Below are 15,485 nucleotides of genomic sequence, written 5' to 3' on the forward strand. Positions count from 1 at the left end.
TATAGGGACAATAAGCGCATAGGCATAAAAGTCAGCTCCGCTCAATAACTCATCCCATAGAGATGTAAAGGGGGTTCCCAAACCACCATAAACCTTTCACAGGGAGTTAGATGAAACTGGTGAAATTTAATTGTTCATTAATCCCATCTGGGGACATACTCCGCAGAAGGTAGATCCACCTCGTTTCCCTTTGGAGAATCGCCCTATTCCAGTCACCCAGCCTCTCATGTTTTTGAACGGTCTCAATCACCCTAAACAGGATATTTTTATCCCCATTATGGTATTGGACCATATGCCGGGCCAGTGCAGTATCCCTTTTGTGGAGAATATCCCCCATGTGCTCTCCAATCCTTACTCTCAGTTCCCTCTTAGTTTTCCCCACATAATTTTTGGGACACTGACAGGTGCACATATAAACTACTCCAGTGGTCTTGCAGTTCGCAAAATCCCTATTGGAGAATACTCTCCCTGTCGCTGCACTTGTGAAGGTTTTAGAGGGGTCAATATACCTACAGAAACTGCAGGTCCCACACCTAAAGGTCCCAATCGGTCTCCTGTCCAACCAGGTCCCTCCCGATTTTGGTTGCTCAAAGTGGCTATGGACCACGTGGTCCCTTATTGACCTCCCTCTCCTAAAGGTGACTGAAGGTTTTGTAGTTAGGGTATCTGCCAAATCTGGGTCTGCCCGAAGAATGTCCCAGTGCCGCCTTAGAATGTCCATAATCCTATCCGTATGGTCGTCAAAGGTCCCAATCAATCTTGTCAGCCCATCATTTTGTATTCTCTGGCGGGGCGCAATTAGCTCTGTTCTGTTTCTTCCCTTTGCGACTCTATATGCTTCCTCAATTACTCCCACTGGATAACCTCTATCTCTGAACCTGCGTCTAAGGTTATTCGATTGTGCCTGAAAATCTCCCAAATTGGAACAGTTCCTCCGAAGTCGAAGGAACTGTCCCTTGGGGATCCCTCTTTTCAGGCTAGTGGGGTGACAGCTCTCCCATCGCAGCAAACTATTAGTTGCCGTCGGTTTTCTGTAGATGGTGGTATCCAGATAGCCGTCCTGGTTCCTCTTAATGTACAGATCCAAAAAGGAGATCCTGTCCCCCCCTATCTCCGAGGTAAACCTCAGGTTCAAATTGTTCAAGTTCAGATGTCCAACAAAGGCCCTGAAGGAGTTTTGGTCACCCGACCAAAGGATGAGGATGTCATCAATATATCTCCCCCAGAATAAAATCCTGGGGGTCCAGATGACATCCTCATCCCTAAAAACAACTGTGTCCTCCCACCAACCCAGGAGCAAGTTTGCGTATGTGGGAGCACAGGGGCTCCCCATCGCTGTGCCCCTGAGTTGATGGTAAAACTTCCCGTTAAACAGGAAGTAGTTGTGTCCCAGGACAAACCTCAGTAGTTCAATGATTAAGATGTTATGGGGTCCGAGATGACTCCCCCTACTCTTTAAAAAGTACTCGACTGCCTCAATGCCCTTCTCATGCGGGATACTGCTGTACAGGGCCTCCACGTCTATAGATGTTAGGATGGTGCCCTGTTCCACACAAATTCCATCCAACTTCCCAATAAGATCAGCAGTATCCCTAATGTACGATGGTAAAGATGTTACAAACGGGCGCAACAGTTTGTCCAGATATACACTCACATTCTGACACAGTGCTTCTATGCCCGAGACTATAGGTCGGCCTTTCAAGGGCACCACCCCTTTATGTATCTTAGGGAGTGAATAGAATGTTGCTATTCGTGGATGTTTAAGATACATAAAGTCAAACTCACTCTTAGAGATAAGCAGGTCCTCCAGTGCACGTGTCAATATCTCCAATAGTTTACAGGCATAGTCATTAGTCGGATCCCCCCTCAGTACCTCATACGTGGCAGAGTCATGGAGAATGGAAAAGCACATGTCCTTGTATTTACCCACATCAAGGATCACAGTATTCCCCCCCTTGTCGGAGGGCTTTATTACGATGTTTCTGTTTTTTTCTAGAGACAATAGTGCATCCTTCTCTAGTGGTCCAAGGTTGGTATCAGATCTCCCCTTTCTCGGATTAATTTTACTAATCTCGGCCGACACCAGTTTGGCAAATATGTCAATATTACTACATTCTCCCAAGGGTGGTAGTCGTAAGCTCTTAGGTTTAAGGTCCGAAAAAGGGCCTTCACCAATCTCACGGTCACTCTCCTCTGCAAGTCCGGCCAAAACCCTAACATCATTGAGCGATTCAAGAGGAATCCCCAATTGTTGGCATTTATTTCTATCGTTAATGACAAAATATTTCTTCCACTTAAGTTTCCTAAGAAACAAATTAATGTCCTTGATCCAAATAAACGGATCGCACCGTGTGGTCGGAACAAATGAAAGGCCCGCAGCCAGAACCCTCTCTTCATTAATAGATAGAGTATACGAGGACAGGTTAATAATTCGTTGCCTATCTTCCTCTACACCTGCCCCTACTATTTTTTCTGTACCCCCACTAATCGTGTGCGTAGTTGGTAGGACATACCGTCTGTCCCCTCTAAAAAAGAGGCCGGAACCGAGGATGAGGTAGAGGATGAAGATGGAGCAGAAGGTTCCCCCAGGGATGCTCCAACTACCGGGAATCTCTGATTCCCCCTTTTTTCTTCCCATTTTTTGTTCTTATTTTTGTACCTCCTGAATTGGCCTCTCCCTCTATTATTTCTAAATGGGCCCTCTCTCATCCGAAACTCAGTATCCGAATTCTCTGCGTCTGAGGAGGAGGGATCAACTGCGTGATCGTATGACTCCAAACTGGGATAAGCTTTGTTATCCTTAAAATCAGCCAGGTCCCGTACGTAGTGTCTGTGTTTTCTCTCTTTGAGTTCCTGCTGATATTTATCTACTGTAGTTTTGAGTGTAATTTCTTTATTACTAAAGTCTGAGTCAGATTTATATTCACGAGCTTTCTCGATTTGGCTCTCAAGTTTCTTAGACGATTCTTCTAAAGTCAATCTCTCCTCCTCTAGCAGGATTGTCATAAAACGAATTGATGACGCTATTGATTCCTTGCGCCACTTATCTAGCAGTGTCTGGGTTCTAGACCTCGGTGCTGGTGTAAGTGGGATCCTTAGGCCTCTTGGAACAATGCCACTCTTAATATAATGCTCCAACGATCTCACCTCCCACCAAGACTTCAGGTGGTTTTTGTAGCATGCAAGTAAATCCGAAAAAATATTTTTAATGCTAGGTTTGGCCAAGGTCCTGCTCAGTTCAGAGGCCTCAGAAAACACCTCCTCCACATCACTCAGCCAATCAGACGTGTTAAGCGGAGCTGACAAGAAGCCAGCCATATCAATTTATACCTCAAAATCAAATTATAGGGAGGAACCCAATTTATCAAAAACCATGAAAAAAATTCCTATATTAAAAATATCAATCTTTATTAGTCAATATCTAAAAAACTGTCAGTGCAGTCACAAAAAGAAAAGAATAGCCAAAAAAGTGGTTGGGCGGGTAGAACGGGGGAGACAGGTGCGCCAGATGACGATATTGAGGATGTAGGCAGGGGAGGGGGGGGCCTATCCTAGCCCTATGAATTTCCCCTACCTACCAGCGGAGTGAAAACACCCTACTTTACTCGGTGCCCCCGCTCCTCGGCGGCTGTCCCTTAATGTCCCTCCAACCATAAAACCACCATCACCAAAAGTGTACGTGAAAAGGTGCAAGTCAAAACTCTAAAAAGTCTGGTATGCAGTTCAGTTAATACACATGCAATCAGGTAGTTCCCTATCGGGGTAAGACAATGATCACACTATTTCCCTTAGGGATGACCAAAGGTGCTCTTGTTTCAGAGGACACAGGCCTAAATAGTCTGAGTAACCACCCTATTGTTCATACACATCAGGTCAACTGCACACCCATCTCAGTTGAAAAAATATTTTTGACATTTTAGAATAAAGTACTCATCAGGTCATATCATAATATCAAAGATGATTAAAGCACTTATCATGTCAAGCTGTATACTCTCTCAGCATCTCTCTCAAGTCTGGTGTGCAGTTCCATTCATGCAAATGCAATAAGGTAGTTCCCCTATCAGGGTAAAAAATGACAATATTTCCCCTGAGGATGACCGACAGTGCTCTTATTCCAGAGGATACAGGCATAAATAGTCTGGGTAGCCACTCTATTGTTAATACACGTCGGGTCAACTACATACCACTCCCAGATGAAAAATTTGATAATTTAAAATGAAGTACTTATTATCAGGTTATATATCATACTCTCACAATAATAAAAGTACTTATCCATGTCAAGTTGCATATCATCTCAGCATATCTCTCAGCATATCTCTCTCAACGCGTTTCTCCCTCAGGATGTCTGGGGGTTCATCAGGAGATTTTCAATCAGTAAAGCCGATCTCACAATGGAGCGGTTGCTATGCCTAATAACGCCACTCAGGACCACAAAAATATGGGTCCTGGCTCATTAGTGGTATCAGAGGTAATGCCTCATTTGGCCACACACCACCTCCACTTATATCAACTCGATAAGCGTCATTTAACCCCACCCCCATGCGACTTACTGTCCATGATAATTTCAAAAGGCCGCGCCATTCCGCCGGCGGTCACTTCCGGTTTGCAGTCCATGTGACGTAGGAACGGAAATCAATATTCCCCATCAGGCCTTGCACACAGTTCCAGGCCTCTGACGTCACACCGGAAGTTCCGGCCCATGGACCGCACATTGCGTTCCACTTATCAGGGACGCCCACATGGAGCACATGTTAGGGGAGGGTAATTGGCGGATCACATGACAATACACTGGTGGAACGCAAATTGCGCTCCACATGCAGTAAATGCCCTCATGGCAACAGGGGCGTCGCCTGTAGTGAGGGCTAGTCACGTGACTACCGAGTAAAGATTGGGCTATTCATATGAATGGAGAAATGAAAAAGAAACGATAACATTATATCGCCAGGAAATAACCATGCTCGTCCTATAGGGACAATAAGCGCATAGGCATAAAAGTCAACTCCGCTCAATAACTCATCCCATAGAGATGTAAAGGGGGTTCCCAAACCACCATAAACCTTTCACAGGGAGTTAGATGAAACTGGTGAAATTTAAATGTTCATTAATCCCATCTGGGGACATACTCCGCAGAAGGTAGATCCACCTCGTTTCCCTTTGGAGAATCGCCCTATTCCAGTCACCCAGCCTCTCATGTTTTTGAACGGTCTCAATCACCCTAAACAGGATATTTTTATCCCCATTATGGTATTGGACCATATGCCGGGCCAGTGCAGTATCCCTTTTGTGGAGAATATCCCCCATGTGCTCTCCAATCCTTACTCTCAGTTCCCTCTTAGTTTTCCCCACATAATTTTTGGGACACTGACAGGTGCACATATAAACTACTCCAGTGGTCTTGCAGTTCGCAAAATCCCTATTGGAGAATACTCTCCCTGTCGCTGCACTTGTGAAGGTTAGGAGAGGGAGGTCAATAAGGGACCACGTGGTCCATAGCCACTTTGAGCAACCAAAATCGGGAGGGACCTGGTTGGACAGGAGACCGATTGGGACCTTTAGGTGTGGGACCTGCAGTTTCTGTAGGTATATTGACCCCTCTAAAACCTTCACAAGTGCAGCGACAGGGAGAGTATTCTCCAATAGGGATTTTGCGAACTGCAAGACCACTGGAGTAGTTTATATGTGCACCTGTCAGTGTCCCAAAAATTATGTGGGGAAAACTAAGAGGGAACTGAGAGTAAGGATTGGAGAGCACATGGGGGATATTCTCCACAAAAGGGATACTGCACTGGCCCGGCATATGGTCCAATACCATAATGGGGATAAAAATATCCTGTTTAGGGTGATTGAGACCGTTCAAAAACATGAGAGGCTGGGTGACTGGAATAGGGCGATTCTCCAAAGGGAAACGAGGTGGATCTACCTTCTGCGGAGTATGTCCCCAGATGGGATTAATGAACAATTAAATTTCACCAGTTTCATCTAACTCCCTGTGAAAGGTTTATGGTGGTTTGGGAACCCCCTTTACATCTCTATGGGATGAGTTATTGAGCGGAGTTGACTTTTATGCCTATGCGCTTATTGTCCCTATAGGACGAGCATGGTTATTTCCTGGCGATATAATGTTATCGTTTCTTTTTCATTTCTCCATTCATATGAATAGCCCAATCTTTACTCGGTAGTCACGTGACTAGCCCTCACTACAGGCGACGCCCCTGTTGCTATGAGGGCATTTACTGCATGTGGAGCGCAATTTGCGTTCCACCAGTGTATTGTCATGTGATCCGCCAATTACCCTCCCCTAACATGTGCTCCATGTGGGCGTCCCTGATAAGTGGAACGCAATGTGCGGTCCATGGGCCGGAACTTCCGGTGTGACGTCAGAGGCCTGGAACTGTGTGCAAGGCCTGATGGGGAATATTGATTTCCGTTCCTACGTCACATGGACTGCAAACCGGAAGTGACCGCCGGCGGAATGGCGCGGCCTTTTGAAATTATCATGGACAGTAAGTCGCATGGGGGTGGGGTTAAATGACGCTTATCGAGTTGATATAAGTGGAGGTGGTGTGTGGCCAAATGAGGCATTACCTCTGATACCACTAATGAGCCAGGACCCATATTTTTGTGGTCCTGAGTGGCGTTATTAGGCATAGCAACCGCTCCATTGTGAGATCGGCTTTACTGATTGAAAATCTCCTGATGAACCCCCAGACATCCTGAGGGAGAAACGCGTTGAGAGAGATATGCTGAGAGATATGCTGAGATGATATGCAACTTGACATGGATAAGTACTTTTATTATTGTGAGAGTATGATATATAACCTGATAATAAGTACTTCATTTTAAATTATCAAATTTTTCATCTGGGAGTGGTATGTAGTTGACCCGACGTGTATTAACAATAGAGTGGCTACCCAGACTATTTATGCCTGTATCCTCTGGAATAAGAGCACTGTCGGTCATCCTCAGGGGAAATATTGTCATTTTTTACCCTGATAGGGGAACTACCTTATTGCATTTGCATGAATGGAACTGCACACCAGACTTGAGAGAGATGCTGAGAGAGTATACAGCTTGACATGATAAGTGCTTTAATCATCTTTGATATTATGATATGACCTGATGAGTACTTTATTCTAAAATGTCAAAAATATTTTTTCAACTGAGATGGGTGTGCAGTTGACCTGATGTGTATGAACAATAGGGTGGTTACTCAGACTATTTAGGCCTGTGTCCTCTGAAACAAGAGCACCTTTGGTCATCCCTAAGGGAAATAGTGTGATCATTGTCTTACCCCGATAGGGAACTACCTGATTGCATGTGTATTAACTGAACTGCATACCAGACTTTTTAGAGTTTTGACTTGCACCTTTTCACGTACACTTTTGGTGATGGTGGTTTTATGGTTGGAGGGACATTAAGGGACAGCCGCCGAGGAGCGGGGGCACCGAGTAAAGTAGGGTGTTTTCACTCCGCTGGTAGGTAGGGGAAATTCATAGGGCTAGGATAGGCCCCCCCCTCCCCTGCCTACATCCTCAATATCGTCATCTGGCGCACCTGTCTCCCCCGTTCTACCCGCCCAACCACTTTTTTGGCTATTCTTTTCTTTTTGTGACTGCACTGACAGTTTTTTAGATATTGACTAATAAAGATTGATATTTTTAATATAGGAATTTTTTTCATGGTTTTTGACATCATACATCTCAAGATTGTTAGGGAAAACAGAACATCTGAGACCGATTTTCTATGTGTTTATAGTGTCAGAGGAGGTGGACAAAACATTTTGTGGTTAACTCAGCTCCAGTTGTATATTCATTACTCTAGTCAAGCATGTACAACATAGGAATAAAGCAAATTTTACAAGCCCTATTATAGAGCGAGTGTATGTATATGTATATGTATATGTGTATATATATATATATATATATATATATATATATATATATATATATATATATATATATATATATATATATATATATATATATATATATATATATATATATATATATATATATATATATATATATATATATATATATATATATATATAAACATGAAAATACACAGGCACCTTGTGGTGGGGTTCACAAATGCTTACGCATGTCACCACCTGATAGCAGTGAGTCACATGGTCATTTTATGTCTGTCTAGATAGCCTTTCATCTCAGGTTTACTTTATGATCTCTTGTTTCACAACTGACTTATGTTGCATTTATATAAGTAGATGATCAACAGACAAGCATTTATAGATTATCTACCTGTGTTTAAAAAAAAAAAAAAAAATGCTGGAGATCACCTGTCCAATCAAAACACTCATTTGTCGGGTGGTTGGATCATTTATGTTGGTAAAAAATTATGAAGGGAAAGGGAAGCAATCAGCAGGATTTTTGTATACTGTATAACCTAAAGCTAGTACTAAACGTCTGTCTCCCCGCCTTCACATATTTGATCAAGATGTGAGCGCTGTGCTGAGTTCCTGCTAAAAAGTCCGAAGGCAGGGTGAAGGAAGCAGGCGCTGATTAGTCTTGGGGCTCGTGTGTCATAACAAGTTATGTGGGCCCCAGGAACGCGACTTCAGACATCGCTGGAACTGTGGCCACACGATAGAGTATAGGCTTATTTATTTTTACGGGGGTGAACGAGGCGAATGAGTACTAGTATTAGTGTAAGATTGTTAAAAGGGGTTGTCCACTACTTGGAAAAGCCCTTTAACAATCTTACAGGGAAACCATCATCAAGATTTTACTATATAACCTAGTGCCAATATAGCACTGGCTTTATCAGGCTGATTCTCTACATACCTTTAATGGTCAGCTCGGATGTATAGGTTTTGAAATTCAAGAAAGTAAAGTTTATAAAATCATCAGCTTCTTGAGTGACAGCAGCTGAGGATCAGATAATATCTGGGGATCTATTCAGAGTTATCCCCTCCCCCTATTAGAATTAGCATAAGTATTATACAAACGATTCACTATTTCACTTGCAGGTCCTCTGTGAGGTCATACTCATGTGACCAGAAGGGGCGGGGCCTCAGCCAACAGAAAAATGTTGCTTCGTGTTATCAGCTTTGTTGACTGATGCCCCGCCCCTTCTGGTCACATGGATATGACTTCACACAGGTCCTGCATGTGAATTAGTAAATCGTTTGTATAATACTTATGCTAATTCTAACAGGGTGAGGGGATAACTCTGAATACCCCCCAGATATTATCTGATCCTTAGCTGCTGTTACTCAAGAAGCTAATGATTTTATAAACTTTACTTTCTTGAATTTCAAAACCTATACATCCAAGCTGACTACTAAAGGTGTGTATAGAATCAGCCTGATAGTTCCAGTATAGCACTGGCTTTAGGTTATATAGGAAAATGTTGATGATTGGTTCCCTGTAAGATTGTTAAAGGGGTTGTCTAAGTAGTGGACAACCCCTTTTAACAATCTTTACAATAATACTAGTACTCATTCGCCTCGTTCACCCCTATAAAAATAGATAAGCTTATACACTCCCGTGTGGCCGCGGTTCCAGCGATGTCTGAAGTCGCGTTCCCGGGGTCCACATGACTTTTGTTATGACACGTGAGTCCCACAACTAATCAGCGCCTGCTTCCTTCACCCCCGCCTTTGGACTTCTTAGTATGAACTCAGCGCAGCACTCACATCTTGATAAAATGTACGAAGGCGGGGAGACAGACGTTCATTCTGTCTCCCATCATGGCTTAGCAGTCTGTGTAAGACAGACTGGTAAACGAGTGCTGAACGACTTGTATTTGGTTCAATGCTTCTTATTTAACAGCCTCAAATTGGCCTGTGCTTTCATTATTTGAAAATAATTTTAAAAAATCTTAATTAATTCTTGACAGATGATTATATCAGGACGTTGGTGATATCTTCAGATTGTGAAGCAGAGGATTATGATACATATGAAGATGCATATGAAGAGCATGCTATTTTCTCAGATATACCATCAGATCTTCACAGCGAAGATCTATCATTTGATTCTTCTGAACAGTCCCCATCTTTTAATTCATCAACGACTGTTAAGCAAAATAAAAGCCACAGAAGGCTAACCGAAGTTCAGAAAATTCACACGAAGAACAAATCTGTTTCATATTTGGAATGTTCGAAAAGTTATAGTGGTTTATCAAATCATGTGACACATAAGAAGAAAGTTCTTGGAGGGCTGAAGACCTTTCCATGTTCAGAATGTGGGAAATGTTTTACCCGTAAGTCATGTCTAGTTAGACATCATAAAGGCCACACAGGGGAGAAGCCATTTTCTTGTTTAGAATGTGGGAAATCTTTTAATGAGAAATCACATCTTGTTGCACATCGGAGAATTCACACAGGGGAGAGACCATATTCGTGTTCAGAATGTGGGAAGCGTTTCAGTGTTAAATCTGCTGTTGTGATGCATCAGAAAATTCACACTGGGGAACAGCCTTTTTCATGTTCAGAATGTGGAAAATCTTTTAAAGTAAAATGCAATCTTGTTGCCCATCAGAGAATTCATACAAAGGAGAAGCCATTTTCATGTTCAGATTGTGGGAAACTTTTTAGCATTAAATCTTCTCTTGTTGCGCATGAACGAATTCACACAGGGGAGAAGCCATTTTCATGTTCAGAATGTGGGAACTGTTTTAGACGGAAATCAGATCTCTGTAGACATCAGAAAATTCACACAGGAGAAAAACCACATTCATGTTCAGAATGTGGGAAATGTTTTAGCATTAAATCTGCTCTTGTTGTACATCAGAAAATTCACAAAGAGCGAAGCCATGTTGATATTCAGAAAGTGGATGTTGTTTAAGCCAAAATGTAAATCTTGTGAGACATGAGGAAAGCCGTGTACGGAATGAGCCGTCTTCATGTTCATATTGTGAAAAACATTATTCCAGTGTAGTGTCCTTTTAAGATGAACTTGCAGCAGCATGTCTGTCTTTCTCTGCTCTCTGCCTTTCTGTAGCTCCTCCCCTCCATAGACTTTTATGAACAGCAAATGTCACCTCATCTCCCAGTAAGCTGGCATATACAGTGCTCGGCATAATTGAGTACACCCCCCCTTTTTTTTTTTTTTTTTTTTTTTTTTTTTAAAGTAGGATCTTGATCAATAGCTCATTGAATATGAACCATTTCCAAAATTTTGACAAGAATGAGTTTGATAGAAACATTTTTAAGGCCTCTTTCACACGTCAATGATTCTAGTACGTATGTGCTAGTTTTTATACGTACCAGAATCGTGGATATACGCAGACCCATTAAAATCAATGGGTCTGCGCACACATCAGTGATTTTTCACTGACCGTGTCTCCGTGCGGCGTACACGCATGTCCGTAAGTGCCGCACATGTCCATTTTTTTTCTGGCATCACTGATGTCCCACGGACCACACTATGGTGTGGTCTGTGAAACACGTACCAGAAAAACACAGACATTGAAAATAAAAAGCATTTTAAAATCGCCTTCGTCAGCGACGCTATCTCCGCCTCTGCTGGCTGCTTCTTCGGAGCCGGCTGCTTATTCTCATTTATGCAGCCACAGCCGACCCGGAAGTAGTTGCAGCGGGGGCGGAAATACAGAGCTGAAGAGTTCAGCACCGCGGACAGCAGGAGACGGGACAGTTGAGTTTATCTCCATGTGCAATCACGGATGACTAATAACTTCTCATGGATTACACATGGACAACCCACGTGTGCCGTGAATCACGGCACACAGAGGGACATATGTGTTTACACTGACGTGTAAAACAGGTTTAAAATATAGCATTAAAGTTAGACTAGTGATGAATGAGGATGCTCATTACTTGCTCGAGCATCTGAGGTTAAAAATGCTCAAGTTTCCCATTGACTTCCATTATACTCGGGAATCGAGTCAAGCCCAAACAATCCCATGCTTGATCGAGTAACAAGAACTATTAATAATATAACTCATTACAAAATCTTCGGTTTTATTCAAATTAGTTGATGGAAAAAATTAATATACACATCAAAAATGACAGCTAGTATTTTGTGTAACCTCGATGATTTTGAAGAACCACACCAAGTTTTCTAGCCATGGAATGAACAAATGGACGACATATTGCAACATGTATCTTTTCTATTCTTCAAAAACGACCTCATTTAGAGCCTTGATGCTGGATGGAGATTGATGTTCATCTTGACTTTTTGGAATTCCCCATCGGTGTTCGATTGGGTTCAGATCAGGAGAGACTCTTGGCCACTTAATCACTTTGAAACTGTTCTTCAGAAATGCAACAGTGGCATTAGATGTTTGTTTTGGATCATTGTCATTATGGAAAGTGCACGTCTACCAAGGATATGAAGTCATAGCAGCAGCTTCTCTTTAACTAAAGAGCAGTATATCAGTGAAGTCATAATATCAATTACACGTAGACCCTGACACCAGCAGCACTTGTGCTGCCACCACCATATTTCTCTGTAGGCACCATGCATTTTTCTTTGTACTCCTCACCTTTGTGACACCATACAGTTTTGTATGAACACTTGTAGCAGTATTTTATAGTATGTTATCACATAGATAGAAAATGTTGATTCTGAAATTCATAACCATGAATAAGGCATAGCTGAAATGTGTCAGGTTTTCTTTTTTTTTTTTTTCCTTTCCCATAGTGTTTTTTTTCATGCTGTCTGTTTGTTTGACTTCTTAATGGAGAAATAAATTTGAAGTTTTATTTAACGCATCTTCTCTGTGATCATCATCTGGTCCTTATATTCCGTATTTTGTTATATGGTATCATATAGAAAATATTGATTCGGAAAATAAACTAAAGGTTTTCTGACAAATCTAATGGGGTGTACTCATTTACGCTGAGCACTGTATGCCATCATTATAGACCGATTTTTACCAGTGAATTGAGAGTGAATGACTAGTCCAGGAGTTGACAAATGTTTTCTTCCTGTAATTGAATGAATTACGATTATCTTGATTTCTAAAGTAAAAAAAAAAAAAATTTACTCTTAAAGTCAAATCTGTATTCCAAAAACTCATTAGCCCCTTCATGACCCAGCCATTTTTTGTGTCGTTTTTTTTCCTACCATTCTTCTCAGAGCCTTATTTTTTTATTTTTTTTTTTTTGCTGTCTGATGAGTTGTACTTCTGAATGACACCATTAACTTTAGCACAAAGTGTACCATAAAATGGGGAAAAAAATCCAAATGTGGAGAAATTGTGGAAAAAAAAAAACAAAAACAAAAAAAACCCTTAGAATTCTGACATGATTTCTTGTGCATTGCTCTCACAGTGTACATTTTGTGGTAAAAATGACCTGGTAATATGATTCTCCTCATCAGTATGATTACAGCAATACCAAACATGTCTACGAGTTTATTTTGTTTAATTTTTTTATGTATTTTAGTGGTGGGGGGAAAAAAATTGGAAGTTTGAAGAAAAAAAAATTGTGTCTTTTACCAAGACTTGTAATGTTTTCATTTTTCTGTCTATTGAGATGTATAATGGCTTCTTTTTTGCTGGAGGAAACAATGTTTTTATTGATATCATTTTGGGATAAATATACCATTTTGATCGCTTGTTTACAGCATTTTTCTTTTGTGGTATTGCGGCAACCAACAAAACATAATCTTAACGTTTATTTTTTTATTTACAGTGTTTACCGATCGTGTTTTTAATTATTTTTATATTTTGACTAGCTGTACTACCCGGCTTCGCCCGGGTAAATAACTGTTGTTAACAAAATAGAATGTATTAACAAAAATTTATTCTGCACACAAAAAACACAAAACAAAGAGAAATGTAAGCTCTCACGAGCAGGGTTGTGTTTTTTTTCGTTTTTTTTCCTCTAAATATTGTATTTCTATAACTGTTACTTGTTTGTATATGATCCTCCTGAATTGTAAAGCGCTGCGGAATATGATGGCGCTATAGAAATAAAGATTATTATTATTATTATTATTATGTAATTATTAAAAGGAAAAAACTAAGCTAATAGAAGCATTTCACAACATATATTTCAACACCACAGATATTCCACACAGATTTAACTAAATTGGCCAAGTAATGTGCTCAATCTGTCTCTTTCGCCGTCTGTCTCCCCGTCTCTTTGTCTGTGTCTTTTGCTGTCTGCCTCACGTCGCTTCTTTTCATAATATCGCTGCTGCTGCCGACACAATGTTTGTCGTTCCTGCAGCACCACGCATCGCTGTGTGTGACACCGCAGGAACGACAAACATCTCCTTACCTGCCTCCACCGACAATGCGGAAGGAAGGAGGTGGGCGGGATGTTATGTCCCGTTCATCTCCGCCCCTCCACTTGTATTGGCCGGCCGCTTAGTGACGTCGCGGTGACGTCGCTGTGACGTCAAACGCACCTCCCACTTGAAGGAGATATTGTTTGGCGGTCACAGCGACGTCGCCGACCAGGTATGTGCGTGTGAAGCTGCTGTATTGATAATGTTCGCTACGGCAGCAATCACCACATATCGCATGTGCGACGGGGGCAGGTGCTATCATGCTCGACATCGCTAGCAATTGCTAGCGATGTCGTAGCGTGTCAAGCCCGCCTAACACTTTCAAGATTGACCTATTATAAGCTTGTGGAAGAAGCAAATTTTGTGGGGGGGTTTTGTTGTTTGTTTTGTTTGTTTGTTTGTTTGTTTGTTTTTTCCACTGTGAGTTATAACATTTTTAGCTATTACTAACTCTTTAAATTGTTGGAATAAATAAAAACAGCAATTCTCCCATTATTCTAAATTTTAAAATTCATAGCATTTACTGTACTTCATAAAATAATTAACGTAATTCTGTGGGTCAGGAAAGTTATAGTGCTACCGTGTGTGTGTATATATAGCTTTGTTTTATTACTTTTGTACAATAAATAAACTGAAAAAAAAATAAAAAATTTTTGTGTTGCCATATGTTTTTCCAATTTTCTTTCAACAGAGATGTTTGAGGATTAGGAGTTGTCATTGGAAACCTTTTGTATTTTAGGTACAACTTTTTTGATCACTTTTTATTAAAATTTTTGGAGGTGGCATAAACACACGCAACCAGCAATTCTTTTTTTTTTTAATCCAATCAATTTTTATTGTAGGAAGTTACATTACAAAAAAAGGAGAAATTCAGGTATCATTGGCAATAATACACAAAGAAAACAACGCTGTAACATGTGGTAGTGTCACCTTTGATTATGATTCACATTTCCTGTCACACCACCACCAATCATGTCTGATGCAAGTTGCAACTTTTTTAGGTTAATCAATACCCAATACGTATAGAGTCAACCTACCAATTTACTCTTTAATCCTCAAAATGAGGGATCCAAACAACCAGAACCAGAGAGTAAGAAAGGAAGATAAGAAAAGGGAGGGGAGAGAGAGGTGGGGGAGAGGGGGAGAACCATGGATGGTTGCAAGGAGGCAACCAGGGAGGGGGGAGGGGGGAGGGAGGGAATTGGATGGCGTTTTGGGGTAGCCCGAGCAGTAACAACAACAGAGATTTAAACACCTTGACTATTG

At 41.3% G+C, this 15,485-nt stretch overlaps 1 protein-coding gene across 1 annotated transcript in view; it reads left to right on the plus strand.

Annotated features, from left to right (window-relative positions):
* LOC142312897 (uncharacterized) overlaps positions 1–15,485 on the plus strand; it is a 148,041-nt gene that overhangs the window by 41,047 nt on the left and 91,509 nt on the right. Inside the window, exon 7 of the mRNA XM_075351883.1 lies at positions 9,859–10,796. Coding sequence (XP_075207998.1) covers positions 9,859–10,796 — 938 coding nt within the window. The remainder of the gene's footprint in view (positions 1–9,858; positions 10,797–15,485) is intronic.

Source organism: Anomaloglossus baeobatrachus, chromosome 5 (genome assembly GCF_048569485.1).
Source record: "Anomaloglossus baeobatrachus isolate aAnoBae1 chromosome 5, aAnoBae1.hap1, whole genome shotgun sequence".
NCBI classification, from domain to species: domain Eukaryota; kingdom Metazoa; phylum Chordata; class Amphibia; order Anura; family Aromobatidae; genus Anomaloglossus; species Anomaloglossus baeobatrachus.